We start from the raw sequence: 19,767 nt of genomic DNA on the forward strand, positions 1-19,767 counted from the left end.
TTTAGAGTCTCAAAGGCTAAACCAGTCAGCGTTGAGCTAGGATGCCGTTGTTAAGAGGAGGAGTCACTAGAATTTTCAAACTCCTTAGCGACCAATTGGAATCGCATAAACATGACGAGTCAAAGAACGTTATAAATAAAAGCGTCGTGACGTATATAAACAAGGGAGAAACCCCAAACAAGACACTACAGATATCTACAGATTAAAGATAACTCTCAATGAAATAATAGTATTGCTAATTTGTTTCATAAGTAAATACGTTAGGGTTATCCAAACGTGAATTAGTTTCATAGCTAAAGATTACTGGGTTTTCTAGGGGGTGCGCAACCAGAGCCGATCTGTTTCAAGATTTTGTGCCAACTTCTGTTTCATATTTCTTCAAGAAGTTCAAACATTAAGTAAAATAAATTAAAATAAATTTATTTTGTTTATGTTCTTAAATAAATGTGTCTTTTGTAGTCCTTTTTATTGCAATGTCTGTTCAGAGAAAATAAAATGTCAGATTACTTTAATCACTGGCTTAAATTATGGTGGTTCATCACATGCTGAAGGCATTTTTTTGTGGGTGGTTTTAATGTCCCAGAATGCAGGAAATTACTTTTGAGGTTCAAAAGCTGAATTGCTCTCCTCCATAACCTCCAAAACCTAGTTTCCTTTTGCCACATTCTTGGAGAATGACTGTTTTCTGGTGGTCTTTGCAAACTGAAAATACGTTGGGGTTATTCAAGCACGATTGGGTGACTGAGCTGAAGGGCACCACTTAGCAATGCTGATGTTGTACCCGTCTGCAGCCACTCATAAAGGTTGCACAGTTACCATGCGGCTTGTAGATATTGTCTAATATTTTTGGTCATCTATCCCACCTACAGTACCGTGAACACTGTATTATAGCGGACATATTCATTTACTGTAGGACAAATCAGAAATTAGGAGCGTGTGTCGAATCTCACTCTCGTATGAGCCCTTCATACAAAAAAATAAGAGCATAAGGCCCAATGTTTTCTTTCATTAATGATGTCTTCCACTTCCAGAGTTCCATGCTGATCACCAAATTGCTCATGAAACAAATCCATCATTCTTAGTCTCTGAAGGTCCTGCTAAATGAGTCCTGACATTCACACTTTTTTCTAAGTCAACAAGGTCATCTTAGAAACCAGTCTGGTCCAGAATTTTCATGTATGATCCTCTCCATGCTGTGATGTTATTTGCTTAAATAATTAATGGATGAACCACAACTGTGTGGTAGTCTCTGCGTTACATCCATCAATGATTTATTTTGATGAATCTTCTTTTTTTTTTCACTGCCGGGACATTTCTGTGTTCAGGTTAAATAATCTGCTATTGGATTGCTTACATGAAATAGATATTGCTGATCCCACTAGGGGGCATCCAGGAGTAAACAGTGGAGTTGTCTTTCATGTTGGTGTTAGAATGGGTGATAGCACTTTGCTTGTTACCTGAGCACTGCAAAACATACACATTTCAGTCAATCCTATTAGAAATACAAGCCACTCAAGTTAACTTGTTTTAAAGTTTGATCTTATGAGCCACATCAAGAAGTTCAGCGACTCCCATGGATAATTGTATTTGCGGGGGGAGATTGCCAGGTTCCCAGGGCATTACCAGTGGACTCCATGCAAGCCTCCAACTGCACACCTGTGTATTCTGGGCTCTTAATGGTCAGTGAAATAGCATTGAGAGCAGCACACTGAGAGAGACAAAGATATGCAGTAGATACAACAAGGGTTGTTTCTCCTCAATAGTTTTTCCATTGAGTTCAACAGAAAAATTAGTCAGGGGAAACAATTATTGTAGTATCTACTGCATATCTGGCAGCAGCATGATGGTTTGAGGCTCATTTGATACATTGGACCATTGAGGACTCAAAGCCATTTAGCCAACAAATGTGTTCCATACTGTATCAGCATAATTGGCATAGAGATCCCTTCAAATGCAAGTTTTAGTTTCGCTTGTTGGACAACTTCCAACATATCCAGACCCTGATGATAGGTCACAGACATCAGAAAGTCATGACATGCAAAGGATATGCAACCAAATACAAAACTAATCTGCTTTGGTTCCTTTAAACACATTAACTAGTTCCCCCATTCCATCTACAATCCCTGTCAAATGGCACAAAGACATCTACTGACATGGATGCTATAATACAAGAAATTTACAATGCAAAAAAGCCATTACATTTGGCATTACTTAATCTTTCACTCCAAGCTCGAGTTCCGATCATAAAAATGTAATTATTATTTTATTAAATTAAAATATTAGGAAGGTTACGCTTTTTATTCTCACTCCTCCTTATTCCTTGCCTATAGATTTTTCAATAAAAGCTCTGACCACATGTGAATTGTTTGATTACAAACAGAGAAAAGTACCCAATAAATCAAAAAAAAGCTGAGAGGGGGTGTACATGACATTATTTGTTTGCAAGTAAGTAATCAGCAAAATGTTTTCGTATCTATACTTGTCCTCTTCGGTGACACACAAATAAAAACAGAATTTACAAGAAACTTTTCAAATAAACACATCAGTGTTTAAATATACTACATTTTATTTTTACAGCGGTGGGACCAGGAGCGTCCATCTGAAACTGGAATGCAGCAAGCCTACATTTGATGGGGGAAAAAAACGCTGCTGTGAAACTACAATAAGTGTGTGGCATGTCATTCTGCATGTTTCAATTCGTTTGTACAAACTATGCACATAATAGCCTACTGTAATACTTCACTGCTTGTTGTGCTTTCTCCTCAAATAGCCTATGGTATTATTACGCTACAAAGCATCTCTACTTTAGTAAGAGAATTAAGTATCTGAAGCTTTCAAATCAAATTCTTAGCCAAACGTGACAGAAACTCTCGTGTATAGTTACTCTGTTACATAGCATCCTTTACCCTTATGGATAGTCCCTTTTTCGCAGCTATCGAGTTCTCTCGGCGTTGTGGTTGCCTTGGAAGCCATTGAGTGTGCAGCAACAACACAGTCCTTGTAACACTCCGACAAGAAGGTGACGATTATACGATTATTTAGCTAGCTAGTTAACAGTGTAGCTTTATTGTTTTAGCTATACGTCCATTTAAATAAACGGAGGCTAATATATTCAAACATAACGCTGCTCTACATAGCTTGCATAGCTACATAGATTTGCTGAATTACATTTTCAGGTCTAACTTCGTTAATAGAATTACACGGATGCCAAGAAGATGGACTACTCCTCGCATATTTCTAAATATGCAAATATGAAAGCCTATGAAATAGTGAAAACTACGCTCGATAATGTGCAGGACACCTTGTTCCACCAAGACCAAGAAGAAAAAGGTAGCAAAATTCTCTTCAAATAATATTTCTCGTAAAATACTATTATCCGTTTTGGGGGGAAAAAACCCTCTTTGAACTCGCAGTCGTTTACGCGAAACTCGGAAAGTGACTGTATTCACTATGCATCACGGGTACAAGTCAGAAAGTTCATATTGACACTGATAATCACATTACTGTATAGAACTATGATATAGCCTACTCTCAATCAAATAACTTCTGTTTTCGTATCCTCAGACAAAAATCTATCTAAACAAGTTTTAGGTCCCAATAAATATGAAATGAAGAATATCGATTGGATCTCCTGCAAGGAATTTACAGTTGACCTCGGAAAGGAACAAATTGAAAAATGCATCAATGTAAGTACAAAACTAAATGTTTGCCATTCCTCTCAATTGTGTGAATTTATTGTATCAATAAAACACAATTGGCATGCAAGAAATAATAATCAAAAGCAAGTTATGAGATACAGATTGGAGGGAATTTAAACAGTCACCCACAAATAAGAGATTTATTATAATATAAATGGACTTGGTTTTGTATATCTGAGCCTGTATTTCATTTATCAGATGTGGGAATTGGATCCGAGTTGGCTGTATAGTTTAACGTTCTTGGAGGAGAAGGAACTGGAATTTCACAAGCAGTATCACTACAGAGCTCTATGGAGCATCCCGACTGCCCAAACTCCAATCCCAAAAGCCACTGCATCTGTCTATTTTGTCATAGAAATCTCCAAGATCAAGCCACAGGTAATCAAATCTGCTAGAGTGGGGTGCTTGTGGTCTGCAGAGGACCTTTGTTCAATTCAACATGAATTGACACATATTTTGAAGACAAAAGCAACTGTTTAAAGAACCATGTGAGAGTGTCTGATTTGAAACTGCAGAGCAGTATGGTGAGAACTGAGCACAAACCAAAGGTCATTGAACCCTTTCAGATATCTTATTTGAGCATTTAAATACTTAAACAATCTTAAAAATCATAATTTACCATTGGGTAAAATTGAATGCACAACAAAAAGCAATAAGGGTAAAATAATGCATTTCTCACATTTGCATTTCTTGTCCCCCTTACCTGTAGAGCATGCCAGTAGAAGTGTATTATGTTGTGGAATCATGCAGGCTGAGACACAGGTAGAACTTAAACATGTCTTGTCTTTTGTATTTTTAATACAGAACTTCCATTGGATAATATATTTTTTTTTCTCCCTCCATTTCATAGGCCAGGAAAAACAAGTTTTAGAGAAAGGTGGCTGAAAGACATCATTGAGAACAAGACTCGACTGAAAGAAACTATCAACTTCTAATAATATGCATTATTTTAACAATTTCCTGTATCATAACAAATGATAATTGCAGAAATGGTAAGCATTAGTCAGATTCATGCATTGTTATTAAATATACTATGTTATTATGAGATTACAGATCACTTTGCAAGAGCTCAAAATTATTTCCATTTGAAAATAATCATATTAATGTTTAAATAATCCCGGAAATGTTCTCTATATACGCACAACAATAAAATAAAAATCAATGCTCTGGAGAAATACACTCTTAAATGAGGAAATCTATGGATTGTTTTGTAACATTGGCCTAATTTTGGCCAATACTGAAATACTAACAAATACATAGTATTTGTTTCTGTCAATTTCACTAATAAAATAAACTATGGGGGTATTGATATTATATATAATATCAGAGGTTTCTTAGTAAATAATGTGATATTGTGTGACATCAATAAGATGACAATAATGTAAGAATAATTTAAATCTGTATTTATATTACAGAACCTTTCAAACTGTAAGGAAAACGTAATTGTTACTGTTGCTTTATTTTTCTTCTTTGCCTTTTGTTTTCCTGTACACCATTTCCCGGAAGCTTGACAGGATCTTGTTCTCCCTCTTCCTGCGTTCTTCCTGGTTAAACGACGCCAGGGCTCTCTTTTCATCTGCACTGTAGATCTGGTTTTCCTTTCTTAGTCGCACAGCCTCCATCCGGCGATGTCTAGAGTTAAAGTGACATGGTTACCGTGGCAGTATGTATGCATTTGTGTCAGTGAGATTGAGAGTGGGAGTGTGCATGCATGTGTCTGTCTGTGTGTGTGTGTGTGTGTGTGTGTGTGCTTGTCGTCCATGTGTGGGTGATTACCTGCTTCCACTCATAACATAGCCAGACTGCTCAAAGGCAGCAATCTCATCACTGGTCAAGCCAATTTCACCTCTTCTAGGGATACGCTTTCCAGCTTTCACATATTCTGCCATAGCAGCACCTTCACCTGGCAACAGTGCATGACCATAGCTGCAACCAGAAGTAGGAAGAACATTTTAAAATGCTTTCTAATGAAAAGATGTCCAAACCTGCATATCAAGTTCATATTATTCTTGAAACAATCAGTAATTGTATTAACTGTAAAAATACATACTTCAGAGGTTTGTCCTCCTGGGACAGGTGAGTAAGGGGAGCCTCCGGACCAACAATATGTTCATCATTGTAGGTTCTCTCCACCCACAGTTCCTCATTCTGGTCCTCTTCGTCTTCAGACTTATCGCTGCTCGAATCACTTGACCGTCTCCTGCTCCGCTTACTTTTCTTCTTTTTTGATTTCTTCCTGAAAGGGATGCAAAGAAACTTGCAATAATGTAGTCATGTCAGGCTGTAGCCATGTCTTATACAGAAAGTGGTATGAATGAATAATAAAAAGTTACTTTTTTTTCGCTTTTTTCTTCCTTTTCTTTTTCTCTTCTGTAAAACAAAAACAAACAACTGAAATTAGCTTCATATAGCACACTATGGGCCAGTTTTGCAGACACAGAATGCACCTAGTCCGAGACTAAATTGCTACCTGTTCCCGCCTTAATATCTGCCTCAAGGATCCATAACCTACCTCACCATTATTTCACCTTAAAAATATTGCCTAACTCCATCCCACCATAACACTCTTAGATGCAGAGAAGCTTGTCCATGACTTTGTCTCCTTGAGGCTTGATTACTGCAATGCTCTCTTCATGGCGATTCCAGTTAAGAGCCTCCACAGGTTCCAGTACATTCAGAACAGTGCTGCCAGGATTATATCAACGGCATTTGGCAGACGCTCTTATCCAGAGCGACGTACAGTTGATTAGTCTAAGCAGGAGACAATCCTCCCCTGGAGCAATGCAGGGTTAAGGACCTTGCTCAAGGGCCCAAGGGCTGTGCGGATCTTATTGTGGCTAGATCAGGGATCGAACCACCGACCTTGCGTGTCCCAGTCATTTACCTTAACCACTAAGCTACAGGCCGCCAATCCGCCCGGATCCTGTTAGGAGTGTGGAAACATCAACACATTACACCCATTCTTGCTTCGCTCCACTGACTCCCTGTCACCTACCGGATCAAATTCAAAGCCCTTCTCCTCACCTTTAAGTGCCTCCATGACAGAGCACCATCTCAGAAAACTGCTCACACTACAAAATTCCACTCGTCAGTGTAATGCAAGCCCCTGACTTTGCACCACCAAGACTAAGCTCCCCTCAATGGAGGATCGAAATTTCTGTTCTGCTGTTGTGTAGAACACCATCAGAGGGCTCCTCAGACTCCTAAGGATGTGTTTTAAGTCCAGACTGAATTTGCCAAATCATTTTATTGTTCCAGTTTATACTATTTTTATCCTTTTATAATCTATGCTATTTTTATCTTTTCCTACTTTCATTTTTGTGCAGCGCTTTGAGGTTGTTCACTCGATGAAAAGCACATAATGCATTTGATATAATTATGATTATGAAATTACAATTTGAATGGAGATTCTCCATACAAAACTCAATTTAGGCCTGGACTAAGCTTAATCTGTGCCCATGAAACAGCCCTATATGCACTGGTTGTCAAGGCAATTGATATTGAATTGATAGGCACCTTACCTTCAGATTGACTCTCTGACTCACTGTCCTCTGACTGCTTCCTGTGCTTCTTCTTCTTGGACTTTTTCTTCTTTTTCTTTTTCTTCTTTTCCTCTAAAAATTGTGAATATTGTTTTGGCTTGGTTTAAATGTCAAATGTGTGATCCAACAGAATCTTCCAACTTTACCAACACATTATTGATCATGCAAAAGGCCTTTGATACAGACAAGAATATATCAAAAGTTACAAGGCCTATGTGGTCTCATACGGTAATGGACTTCCATCTATGATTTAAACCTTCTTGTCTCTTTTGCGTCTGTACACACATACTTTCGTGATAAAAGCACAATTTACCTTCTGAACTTGAAACAGAGCTGTTGTTTTTCACATCATCCTCAACAGGGGTATGCTCGTCAGAACTAAAATAATAATAGCAACAACAGTAACAAGAACTATTATAACGATAAAACCAGGTTTAAAAACAAATATCAAGACGATCCCACAATATGTTACTAGTGTCTTTGAAATAAACAATTTTCAACACATGCATATCAGATTAAAAAACATTTCTATGAATTTAATGGTATTCAAGGTGTTTTGCTTACTCGGGTTCTCTAACCCTTGGTGAAAACCCCCAGACTTCTGGTGCCCCTAATTCCCCAATCCTCTCCCTTTCTTGCAGCCGCCTGTAGTGGGAAACAGTGAAATGTTGTGCGAGTTAAATGACATTAAACTCGCCATAGGTGCACAACATCAGAAAGACATTTCTGGTAACCTGGCAATGAAAGAATCTTGTCTCTGCCGTATAGTGTCGTCCCTTTTGTTATAATGGTCGAAACGGGATCCGTGACTGTGTCTCCCATCTCGCTGTTGCCATGAATCTCTCTCCCTGGAGCGGGATCTGGAGCGACTTCGAGAGCTCTCCGTGTAGAACCTCGTCCTGCTTCTATCCCTGAAGTCACACCACCGTGCCCGTCGGTCCTCTTTGACAGAGTTCCCATTGTGTTTGCTGGATTTGCTTGCGGGGCTCCTAGAATGACTCCTACCGCTGCCACTGCGGGATCGGCTGCGTCGCTGTGTCGGCTGGGTCGGGCCGTTCACCTGCTCTGAACTGCGACTCCTCGATCGATGGGTGGGAGACATGGCTTACATCTGTGCCGCATTCCAACAAAAGGAGACATATCAATACTTAAAGGCATACTATGCAGAATTTTCAACTCGAAAATATTAGAAGACAACAGTGCTCAATCATTACTATGATGCACTGGCAACCCGTGTCTGTGTTCAGGTCTGCCCAGTACCTTACTTATCTACTTGTATTTGTTATTCTAAAAATAATTTGGGACGTTTCTGGACGTGGCTGTGTACCGTATCTGAAAAGCATGTGGTAATAGAAGGAGGAGAAGTGCAAGAGGGTTGGTGAAAGAAAGGGTCGCCTTTGTGGCTAACCACTAACCAAATGGCTGGTCAGCTTTCAGTAACATTAGGGAGCTGCCATTATTAGCCAATTAAATTCAGTTATGTTTGCTAACGTTAGCTGGCTGGCCATGATGGCCTGAGAATTTGCTGGGGGTCCGATATTTTAATGTAATACTTATGGCTGGAGTATAAGATACCAATCCACTTCTCTGCTAACATGAGCTAGCTATAATTAGCTAAGTAACTAGCTAGGTAATACTGTAGCTACTATCTGTATTATGGAGATGTATTTATTCCAGATATGACTGCAGTTTGACTACTATAGACTAGGCATGGGCATGGTTAGTCGGCTTAAGGAAGTGGACACTTGACCGAAACGGCCAACGTCATAACCGGTTAACATTGAAAAATAAATAAAAAATTAAATCCTGCATAATAACAGTAGCTATAATTATATATATATATATATATATATTTTTTTTTTTACATTTAAAAGCTTTTAAGTTTTTATATTTTGATTGGAGTTGTGGGTAGCCGACAGCAGTGGGGTCATAGAATTTCAGAGTAGCAAAATTAACATGATTGCGGCACCACTAACTGGAAAGCTAGTGGCTATGGCAAGCAATATTTTGGAGAGGATAATCCGTAAAAACTTCAGTGTAAAATATGAAGTTGTTAGGTTCAACAGCGATGTGATATAATGTGCTACAAAAGCACTATGCCAAATCTCTGAATTAAGGAAAACGATAGCAATCCAATCGTGACTGCGATTCAACCAGACAAGAGCATATTGCACAGCATGTCACAAGGACACTGTGACACTCTGTGACACACCCCTGAGAGGACAGATAAGCTGGACACAAGGCGATAAGGAAATTCCGGATTGCACCGGCATTTATTTATTCAGGTTTGTCACAATGGGGGTTACGGAGAGAACTCGCCAACAAATAAAAAAATAAAAAAATTAATAAAATGTCTTCAGCCTTCACCCTCATAGGATTTGGACTAAAAATAATAAACCAAAATAATAAATGCAAAGGAAATAACCTGACTCGCATGTAGCTTTTCAGCTGGCTGGCTTTTCAGCTGTCAGCTGTCTGGTGTCTTGGCTCGGCTCTCTGCTCTCCTGCGGTTTCCTGGTCTCAGCTACCTACTGTGGAAAGAATCACACCTTATAAACTCCTGGACTGATTCGTAACGTAGTCCAGGTGTGTGCTTACTTAACCAGTAGGCGTGGTCCTCAGATTTCCCTGCTTCCTTCCCGCAAACTGTGCCAACATGCCACAGCCTCTTAATTTTGCTAAGCTTGCATATTAGCAGGCAGGTAGCCTTTGTTGTTCCATGCCGTTCCTCAGGTAGTGTCCTGTAGTTACTATATCTGTCGTTCAGTGAGTAGCCTATTGCTGAATATCTTGGTAATGATGTTTAGAGTTGCCAATTTCATGCAATCACCCCTTGTCAGTGTCATGCCTTCGAAATATTTTGAGAATGGTTTGGAGAAATATTACCGGTGATACACTGAAATGGACATATGTCGTCTTGTGTACAGCCATGAATTCATGAAGTCATTTTTTTGCCAAAGTTCTTCCTGAAATGATGCCCCAGTTGGGCAGTAACATAACTCATTAATGTAACTCATTAATAAATGTTATTCTATTGGCTGTCCAGCCTATTGCAGCATGCTTGTACAAAATAGATTTTTAATTGGTTAATCGATTAAATGACGGCAGTGAACCGAACCAGGAAAATACTGAAAATGCTACTACTATTGTGGTCGGAGAGACATTGAAATTTTCACTAAATTCTTATACAATGCGCTCCAGAATTTTTGACACCCTAAATAAAAATGAAGAAAAAAGGCTGCACATAATATACAACACCCATAATAATCTATATGTTATGTCCAAACATATGGGACAACTGTACGTAGGTGTCAAAATGATTGGTACCTATAACAATTATTGTGAATAAAATCAAACAAAGTGAAATTGTCAATACAATTTTACTTAATTTGGTTAATAAGTCTATATTATGTCATTCCATCAATTCCGGTTTCAATAGAATACAAAATGATGGTAAAAAGCATGAAAAGTCTATGCATTGTCATCCATAAACATGGGAAAAGCCAAAGAACTGTCAATTCTGAAGAGACAGACAGTAATTTACCATCATAAGTGTGGTAATACATACAAAAAAGACATACCACTTAGAACAGTAAGGGCAATAATAATATATAAATAAACAAAAATAACACATGGAATGGTTGCAAACTGGCCAGCAAGAGGACACAAGTGCACCTTGTCCCCACAGACGGTGAGGAGATGAAAACACCACCTCCATACCAACAAGCTCTTTGGATGGGTAGCATGAAGAAAGCCCTTACTTAGCACAATAAACAAAATTAAGCATCTGGCGTTTGCCAAACATCATTGAAATTATAACTGGAAGAGATTGCTGTGGTCACATGAGACCAAAATGGTTGTCTCTGGTAGAAAGGTCAAAGGTAGATTGTCCAGTAGGACAATAACTCCCGTCCAAACATCAAAATCCACACATAAATGGTTATGTGAAACAACATCCATGTTTGGCAATGGTCATCTCAGTCTCTCGCCTTAATAATTCAGGAGCCCACTGTATAATGCATTGTTTAATTGTACGATCAAATGAATATCTTGTTATTCGATGTCCCTAGATCAAGCCTAAGCAAACCCTAATTTTCAAATTCCGTAGCTAACGTTAGTCAAACCTAACTACATGGCTAGCTCCGTGCCAGGCCTTACTAAATGTCACATCTGTTAGATAAAACGCATACAGAGTAACAAATTGCATAGCGAAATATATTACATGCGTCACGCCTGGCTATAATGAAAATGACATGGCTATAATGAAAATGTCAGCGTGTAAAATGAGCTGTAACGTTACTCACCGAAACGTCACTTCTCGATTTCTGTTGTGTACAAGAACGTGGTCCTCTGCTGAATGTCGTCTCCTATTCAACACAAGACCTGCACTCTGCGTTCCGTTTGATAAATACGAGTTGTCTATCCGTTGCGATTAGTTATAAAAGCAAAATGTTATTGAATATACATTTGTATAAATAATTAACAATTTTAGATAAACATTACCAGTCTGCATCTGCAGTGAGTTCACCATCGCAAACCGATTCCCAAAGAAAGACTTGTTGCTGAGTATCTCATCACTGAAACCTGTAAGTTATGCGGTATCTAACATTAAGAAACGAATAGGCAGTTTATAGCTTATAGCTCTCATTATGTTAAGATAATGAGAAATAACAAACAGCCTATAACTTTAGTTCTTAGCTCAAGCACCAGTGTCGAAAATGTAGGGCGCCCCCTCTGGGTCATGTGCGAGTAAGTGACAGAAGTGTAATTTGCCAGAAAGAAGCTGTGCTTTTATGTCTGTTTCATTGGAAGACCGGGGTATAGGCTCTGTTTTGCAGGTAAACAATACTCGATCTCATACGTAATGGTGCTATTACTTCCTGTCGCTAATTTCTTTATTATATTATGTTTCATTTAGCTGTCAGAAAATAGCAGGTTGCAGTTTCCGGAACATACGGCCCGTACCGGTGTGAACCAGGAAGGAAAGTCAATTGAAACCTTGTTAACATTTGTTCAGGTTCCTTTAATATTTGCTCCTGTTTTCCATGCTTGAGCATTTTCGTGTAGGCTGCGTTGATGGATATGAAATGTAAAGCCCAGTGCTCTTAAAGAGAAAAGCCAGGAACGTTAACATAAAAACGCCACGCCATTGCTAGCTGGCTAGCTCGGTAGCAAAACAACGTCATCTTATTCAGATCAAGGAAAACATGTTTTGTAGTTAGCTAAGTTACCTAGTTTGCCAAATAAATGTAATTATATAATTTGACTAACTGATAGTGTATTTTTGTTTGCGAGCTACGGTGGTTCTTCCCACGCCATAACGTCACTATCAATCATTGTTTACTATTTAGCTAACGTTACCCTTGCTTATTGTAGCATCCATGCAGCTACCCGGCTAACGTTAGTTCTACCTAACTACATAATACTTGACAAGCGTTTTTTTGTTGCTGTCTGCGAATCCAATTTCGGCAGCTGTTCTGATTGAGCAAAATATGCTCATTGGCTAACTAATTGGGCAAGTGACCCAATTAAGCCCACGTACCATATAACGTAAACTCACTGTCCGAATAGTGTAACTTTCAAGAATAACCAAAAAAATACTTCCAAATCAACTTTGGTTTGTGTGTGTGTGTGTGAAGTTTAACGTTAATTCCTTCCGTTTTCATAAAAACTTGGTACGAGTCACAAACGCTATCCATTTCAGCAGACAGTGACATGATAATAGTGATATTGTGGTGGGGAAGCGTTGCTAACAAGGGGCGGTGTTCAGACCATCGTGAGCTAACACGGTCTTCCGAACACAGGGACGTTGTGGAGTTATTTGTCGTTTTCTCTATAATTATTGGTTCAATTAAGATCAATCAGAGTGTTGGAGTGTCTGAGATAGTCAATAAGCAACTGTAATTATAAACCACATTCCTCAGAAAAAAAATACCATTGAACGGACGTTCACATCTGGTGGAAGCGGCGGCTTCCCCGTGTTCAGTTCGGAACAAGGTGAGTTTAAGTATAACAACAGTTCATAACTGTATAATAACAGTTCAGTTATATAAGCCACTTGCACTTTTTAAAAAAATACTCAAAAACAGGAAGTATTAGACAGATAATATGTTTCATAACCAATTAACAAAGTTGTTACTGTGTTGTTACTTTTTACATGGAGCCAATGGAATGTTTCCTTCTTGTGTTAAGCATGACTTTATGCAGTCATTTTATAGAAACCATTTTGTAAGTCCCCTCAAAAATTATTTGCTGCTGGAGGCCTTCAACAGACCAATTCTTCAATTTGATGACCAACATTGGTGAGTACTGATAAGCTTGATAATAAAAAGATGGGTTTGCTGTGTTTTGGCACTAGCATATCACACTGACAGATTCAATACATTTTAGAGTCTGTTTCAGACAAAATATATTAAAATGTTCTATATACTGCTGTTATTTACAAAATTTACAATTTATTTCATATGGGCTTATAAGGAAAGGTGTCATTGAAAAGCCTGTTGGCGAGTGGTTTGAACATTATTCAAATTCTACTACCAAAAATAAAAAACCTGATCAAAGTTTGATCATGGTTTTTTTTTTTTTCTAAATGTGTTTTCTATTCATTATAAAGATATTACACTTAGTACAATGTCTGTAGTAAGATAATGAGGTTATTATTTGGTTTACCACTGTTGTTCCTAATAAGCCCACTAAGGCCAAAACCCATTGTACCTCATATAAAAATCTGAGAATTCATTACATTTATTTTTAATTCAGGAAGTTAATAATTTACCTTATTGTCATTATAGGGACACAATGGGTAGTCAGATAAAAAACTATAGTGACTGTCTAAATATGACAGAAGTGGAAAAGAAATGGAAAATGTCACAACCTGGCCGTGTTGGGCAAAAATGGAGTGGATAGGAAGGCCATGCAACAAAAAGTTAAGGAAAGAGTTGAGATAGATGTACAGCCAGAAAAATGAAAGTACATTGATGCAGAAACAGAGAGGGAGATTGTAGACTGCATTAAGGTAAGGTGTGGTAGTTGACCCTATGACTTACTGTGGGTAGTGTTGAGGCACGTTAGAGGGATAGTGTGTGTGTGTATGTGTGTTTTTACACATACTCGCACATGTCAGGTTATGAACATTTTATAATGTTATCTTACATTCATGACATGTTTATAGTATAATGAATACATATCAGTGTCCAGTTAATGTAAATTGTTATTGTACCTAATATAGTATTCTGAAGGTTTAGGTATATATTGTATGTAATATTTTGATTTACTCTAAAATTTTAGGTGCTGTCTCAGTGGGGCTGGGTTTTTGCAAAAGAAGATCTGATGGATGTCCAAGAATACCTGAAAGAAAAAACATTGATACTCCATTTGTCAATGGAAAGCCAGGATGAAAGTGGTACACCCGATTCATGAGAGATCATCCAGAGCTGAGCAGCTTGAGCTATCATCTCGGATCATCATTAGTGTAGAGACCATTCCTGGATCCGACGTGCTGAATGTCAAGAGCATTGACCTTGCCAATCTTCGAAATGTGTCGTTAAGCATGTTGAACTTTAAAGGTGTATTCTGTATTTGTCCATTATTTAAAAAATGTATTTTAATTGGTTATATTTGTTCATTGATAAAGTGTGAATAAAATATAATACCAAGTATTTTGTCTAAATAATTGTGTGAGCTTATTTGGGACAAATGTGGGCTTAAAGGGTACACGTGCCTTATAAGCCCAGTCCAATTAATTTAATTTGTCTATTCATGACAAAATCAGGAGTGTTTAGAAGAGAGATTAGTCTTTGATTTGATATCCAATTCACTGGGAATTAATTCAAATACCTATAAGAAAATGTTTAAAACTTAGATTTTGGTGGGCTAAATTGGGTCACTTTCACTACATATCTGGCTTCAGTGCAGCAGTATATATGTTTTCATACACTAACAACTAGCTGATATATCCTAATAAAGTTAACTAGCTGCTGCTGGAGATTCGCTGGAGCGCGAAGATAAACACATGGTCAGATGTGTTCGTAGGTCTAATCAGTAGATTTTCTGATTAGTGCTTACCAGTGACATTGCCGATGCATTGCTGTCTAGCCCTCAAAATGTTTGTTGTAATACTCTTGAAACCTTGCCATGGTACACAGTTACTATTGCTACAATTGGTACTAAGAGGTTGTCAATGTAACAAAGGTATCCTGTCTGTTTTTTCCCCTAATAGGTATGTCAAGCATAAAGCTGATCTCTGCAGCTGACACACAGTATGCAGGGTCGCTGCTGAAGACTTTCAGTGATCAGAGGAATAATGGACTGTTCTGCGATGTCACAATAATTGTACAGAGCCAGACATTTAAAGCCCATAGGAACATCTTGTCAGCATCCAGTACTTATTTCCACCAACTCTTTTCAGTGGCTGGACAGATCATAGAACTGAATTTTATCAAAGCAGAAATCTTTGAGGTGATCCTGAACTATATCTATAGTGCCAAGATTATTCGGGTTCGCTCTGACATGCTGGAGGAGCTTATTAAGTCTGGCAAGATCTTGGGTGTTAAGTTCATTGCCAGCCTTGGCCGCCCGCTTTCCCATGTCAAGGGTTTACCTAACCTGTCCGAAGATCAAGCTGAAGGGAAAAGTTCACAGAACAGTACTGCAAATGCTCCAGAAAAGAGTGACCTCATCTCTCAAGAGTTGGGGTCTGGTGCCATGCCCATCATCACTGAGGCATTTTCTCTGTCTGCAGAGGAGTTCAAAGGTGACTGCTATAAGGATGGGGGCTCAGACAATGACGTTCTCTTTGTTTCAAAGCAGGAACCCAAGAAAGCAAGGCAGTTGAACAGCACCAAAGCAGTCTGTAAGCCCTCTGCAGTTATCAATGTAGATGAATCATCTGCGGAAGACACAAGTTCTGGGGAAGAGGAAGCAGTCATTCCTGAAACAAGCTCTGCTGCAGTAAAAGAGGTGAGCAGCATGGAGAAAAAAGACCAGAAGCCCATGACTGAAAAAGTTGAAGAAGGAAAATCTTCCAAGCTCAACAGCTCTTCTCAAGCCCAGCCTGACTCTACCTCCTCATCCTCTCATATGGAGCAGGAGTGCCCTGACACCAGCACCAGCATGCCTCATTCACCTGCAGGCTCCTCTTCAGGGGACAGCCTCTGCAGCCAACCTCTTCCACCACAGACCGATGGCTCTCCCAAGGAGCCTTGTAACATCTCTCTGTCCAAAGATAATCATGAAGTGATAGGGGTCCAGAAGAAACAAATAACCACTGTTTTGGAAACATCAGCTGACAGACCTGGGGAATTCAAAATCAAGCTTTGTGATATAGGGCCTGCACACAGTCCAGAATCCATTATGTTCGAGAAAGATTCAGAAATGGATTTGGTCTCATCTGGTAGCAGGGACAGTGATGACTCTGGGGACGATACCTATGATATTGTTCCTATGAAAAACAGCCCAAGGGTAGGGGATTCTAAAACCAAGAGGGAGAGGAAGTCACTGTCCGCTCCTAACAGTCCAGGCTCACCTCCATCTGGGGTAGGGGGCAAAAAGAAAGCAAAAGTAGGGATGGATGACCACTATGAACTGATCATGGACGGGAAAACCTTTTACGTGTGCATCGTGTGCAAGCGCCCGTATGTGTGTCTAACAAGTCTGAGGCGTCATTTCAATGTGCACTCCTGGGAGAAGAAGTACCCCTGCCATTACTGTGATAAGGTATTTCCCTTGGCAGAGTACAGAACAAAGCATGAAATCCAGCACACAGGTGAACGGAGGTACCAGTGCTTGCTGTGCGGTGATTTTTTCATGAATTACCAGGTGTTGTCCTCTCACTGCAAGCAGGTACACAACCAGGACCCCTCGGGGAGAAAAGAGAAGGAATACACAGACAACAACCTATATCGCCTGCTCCCCTGTAAGACCCTGGAGATAAAATCCTATTCCTGTGTGCCTGAGGGCAAAATTCCCATGATTAATGAGGAAGGGATTGTCTACCACGTGGACCCTAGAGAGGGACTCACTGCTGGCTCGGAGTCTCCTTCCACAATCCACGGTAGGATGATGAACTGGGACGATATCTTTGTAGAGTCCGGGTCCCAGACTCGTGTGAACCCTGCCGAAGATACACCTGAGTTTGAATTTGTTATACCAGAGACTTACTGAGTCAAAGCCTGAGTTTGTTGGGAATTGTGCCTTTTATGCCAGGGATCTTTCTTTTTTTTTGGGTGGGGGGGATCTAGGGCCGATGTCTGTACGATGTCTGTTTTTGTCCTGATGGCTGTTTTTTGTGAATTAGCTGTATATTTTGGAAGCTCCTCATACTCAAGCACTATTGTGGTGGCACTTGTTGTTAAGCTTTCTTAAGCTTTTAATCTTTATTTTTATGTCATATGCTGCTTGTCCTATGTAGGTACTTAACCCTTGCAAACATTGCCATTATGATACTGATTTTTTTAGCCATAAATGTTTAATATTACTCCTGGATTTCAGTGTGAATGATTAATCAGCATTCTGTTTTTAGTTTGTGTATCTTGAACTGGTTCCATTATTTTGTTTTGTTACCCAAAATTTTGTTTTCATTGTTTTTTTCATGTTTTTTTATGATCTGTGATTTATAATGATGAATTGGCTTAAAGATGGAGTTATCAGGGAATCATACAGAATGCACCCTTCTGTTGCAGAAGTAGAAGCAGGAAACAAAAATAATCTGTGGTGAAGCTAACAAATTGTAGTAAGGCAAATCAACTAGACCTCTGAAGCATTTGGCCTCATTTTATTTCATGATTCATATTGTCATAAATAAATATCTCATAAATTCAAATCTGGAAAAACACATGTTTTGCAAAATATGATTTCTGCTTTTATTGTTTGAGTTTTCAATTGGCTGGCTGTTCCTGATGCCATGTATTAATAGTGAGGATGGAGAAGAAGCTACTGTATGAAAAATCTGGAGCTGCAGAACTTATTGCTAATTGTCATCCCACCTAAATGCCCACTCCCAAGGAGAGTGTTGCATTCAGGATAAATGGTTTCAATACATCATAACAAACTATTTTAAATGAATACTATACTGACAAAAATGTCTGAAAACAGCATTTGTGCAAACACCTCCAATTCATATTTTTGTAAGCAGAAACTACATTTCCATTGACAGTTAAGTTAGTCAATAACCCAAAAGGTTGTAAGAAGGCATACTTAAAAACCATTAGTGCTAAAAAATAAAAATAAACAATACAGCAGTGTGCATGTACAGTGTTGTGAAAAAGTATTTGCCCCCTTCCTGATTTCCTTTTCTTGTATATTTTACACACTGAATGGTTACAGATCTCTAGACAAAATGCAATATTCGACAAAAATAATCTGAGTAAACACAAATTGCTTTAATTTATTATTTCATTTAATGATAAAAGTTATCAAACATCTTTGTAACCCATGTGAAAAAGAAATTGCCCCCTTAGTTACTCAATTGTATTTGATAAATAGATTCAGCTGATTGAACACAGCTAGACTTGATTGCAGTAGACCTTGCTCATCTAGTCTTACCACCAGAGTGAAGTAGTCCTACAAAAATTCCTACAAGCACACTTGACACGATTTAAGTAAATTCCAGAAGAGGCAAGAAAATCATAGTTGAAATATATTGGTCTGGAAAGGGTTACAAAGCCATATCTAAGGTTCTGGGACACAGGGAAGACACAAATGAAAAGGTGAATCTTCCCACAAGTGGCCGGCCTGCCAAAACTTCTCCAAGGGTGCAGCAACAACTCACCCAGCAAGTCACAAAATATCCCAGAAGAACATCCAAAGAGCTGCAGGTCTCTCTAGCTAAGGTCAGTGTTCATGACTCAATAAGATGACAATAAGAAAGAAACTAGGCAAAATGGGATTAATGCGAGAGTAGCAAGGCGAAAACTACTGCTAACCTGGTGAATCATCTCACATTTGCAAAAAAAGGACCTGGATGAAGCTTTTTCAGATAAAGTTCTATGGATAGATGAGTCAAAAGCATGATGACATTGGTCCTATTATGTCTGGTGTAAAGAAAATATAGCAGTATGAACCAACAGTCAAACGTGGTGATACTATGATGGTAGCGGGATGCTTTGCTGCCTCAGGACCTTTTTCTCATGAGTGATATAGGTGTTTGAAAATGGTTTTCATTAAATAAATGAAATGATTAAAAAAAAAGTGTTTTGTGTTTATTTGGGTTCCTTTTGTCTAATACTGCATTTTGTCTAAAGAACTGAAACCATTCAGTGTGACAAATATGCAGTAATGGAGAAAATCAGGAAGGGGCAAATACTTTTTCACTAAATTTTACTGCATTTAACAGTATCTTAATATTACTTGTAAAGTCTACACATGCAAGATGTGCAACCTAGTTTGCAAGGAAGGAACTTTTGTTTCATCCAGTCTCCTGCCCTCTCTCTCACAACACTTCTGGGATAATTGCAGTGCGTATTATGTATAATAATGTATGAGATATCACACTACTTAAGAAAGTCAATGAAAGTAGCTGCATATTTTCA

The 19,767-nt window shown here is 38.7% G+C and overlaps 3 protein-coding genes across 14 annotated transcripts; 2 read left to right on the forward strand and 1 right to left on the reverse strand.

The window, feature by feature from the left end:
• Window positions 1-2,992: 2,992 nt before the first annotated feature.
• On the forward strand, window positions 2,993-6,036 carry akap14 (A-kinase anchoring protein 14). Its single transcript, XM_061248062.1, has 5 exons — window positions 2,993-3,330; window positions 3,565-3,686; window positions 3,897-4,076; window positions 4,408-4,460; window positions 4,549-6,036. The coding sequence occupies exons 1-5, from the start codon at window positions 3,216-3,218 to the stop codon at window positions 4,631-4,633; spliced, it is 555 nt and encodes a 184-aa protein (XP_061104046.1). The 5' UTR covers window positions 2,993-3,215; the 3' UTR covers window positions 4,634-6,036.
• Window positions 4,462-12,180, reverse strand: LOC133132568 (NF-kappa-B-activating protein-like). Of its 6 annotated transcripts, XM_061248057.1 has the most exons (11): window positions 11,744-12,178; window positions 11,545-11,607; window positions 9,666-9,771; window positions 7,975-8,351; window positions 7,805-7,885; window positions 7,554-7,618; window positions 7,220-7,312; window positions 6,032-6,068; window positions 5,749-5,934; window positions 5,475-5,624; window positions 4,462-5,330 (listed from the first exon to the last, which is right to left on the reverse strand). In XM_061248057.1, exons 4-11 carry the CDS (start codon window positions 8,340-8,342, stop codon window positions 5,156-5,158), a joined length of 1,155 nt encoding a protein of 384 aa, XP_061104041.1. In that variant the 5' UTR covers window positions 8,343-8,351; window positions 9,666-9,771; window positions 11,545-11,607; window positions 11,744-12,178; the 3' UTR covers window positions 4,462-5,155. The 6 variants fall into 6 exon arrangements, with proteins under 6 accessions (XP_061104041.1, XP_061104043.1, XP_061104040.1 ...); XM_061248059.1 differs by lacking the exon at window positions 9,666-9,771 and having other exon boundaries at window positions 11,744-12,180; XM_061248056.1 differs by having other exon boundaries at window positions 11,545-12,178.
• On the forward strand, window positions 11,564-19,449 carry zbtb33 (zinc finger and BTB domain containing 33). Of its 7 annotated transcripts, XM_061248050.1 has the most exons (5): window positions 12,021-12,078; window positions 13,165-13,237; window positions 13,433-13,542; window positions 14,528-14,805; window positions 15,459-19,448. In XM_061248050.1, the coding sequence occupies exons 4-5, from the start codon at window positions 14,634-14,636 to the stop codon at window positions 17,399-17,401; spliced, it is 2,115 nt and encodes a 704-aa protein (XP_061104034.1). In that variant the 5' UTR covers window positions 12,021-12,078; window positions 13,165-13,237; window positions 13,433-13,542; window positions 14,528-14,633; the 3' UTR covers window positions 17,402-19,448. The 7 variants fall into 7 exon arrangements, with proteins under 7 accessions (XP_061104033.1, XP_061104035.1, XP_061104036.1 ...); XM_061248049.1 differs by having other exon boundaries at window positions 11,564-13,237; XM_061248051.1 differs by having other exon boundaries at window positions 11,564-13,237; window positions 13,448-13,542.
• The last annotated feature ends 318 nt before the right edge of the window (window positions 19,450-19,767 follow it).

This window comes from Conger conger, chromosome 7 (assembly GCF_963514075.1).
Source record: "Conger conger chromosome 7, fConCon1.1, whole genome shotgun sequence".
Taxonomy (NCBI): domain Eukaryota; kingdom Metazoa; phylum Chordata; class Actinopteri; order Anguilliformes; family Congridae; genus Conger; species Conger conger.

Excerpts from the sequence above, each read along its gene's own strand:
- akap14 (XM_061248062.1), top strand. The coding sequence starts at position 3,216 with ATGGACTACTCCTCGCATATTTCTAAATATGCAAATATGAAAGCCTAT. Across the intron at positions 3,687-3,896 it reads AAATTGAAAAATGCATCAAT|ATGTGGGAATTGGATCCGAG; the intron begins GTAAGTACAAAA and ends TTCATTTATCAG. Across the intron at positions 4,077-4,407 it reads TCTCCAAGATCAAGCCACAG|AGCATGCCAGTAGAAGTGTA; the intron begins GTAATCAAATCT and ends CCTTACCTGTAG.
- zbtb33 (XM_061248048.1), top strand. The coding sequence starts at position 14,634 with ATGAAAGTGGTACACCCGATTCATGAGAGATCATCCAGAGCTGAGCAG. Across the intron at positions 14,806-15,458 it reads AAGCATGTTGAACTTTAAAG|GTATGTCAAGCATAAAGCTG; the intron begins GTGTATTCTGTA and ends TTCCCCTAATAG.
- LOC133132568 (XM_061248059.1), bottom strand. The coding sequence starts at position 8,342 with ATGTCTCCCACCCATCGATCGAGGAGTCGCAGTTCAGAGCAGGTGAAC. Across the intron at positions 6,069-7,219 it reads GTCAGAGAGTCAATCTGAAG|AAGAGAAAAAGAAAAGGAAG; the intron begins GTAAGGTGCCTA and ends TTTGTTTTACAG. Across the intron at positions 5,331-5,474 it reads TATGTTATGAGTGGAAGCAG|ACATCGCCGGATGGAGGCTG; the intron begins GTAATCACCCAC and ends CTTTAACTCTAG.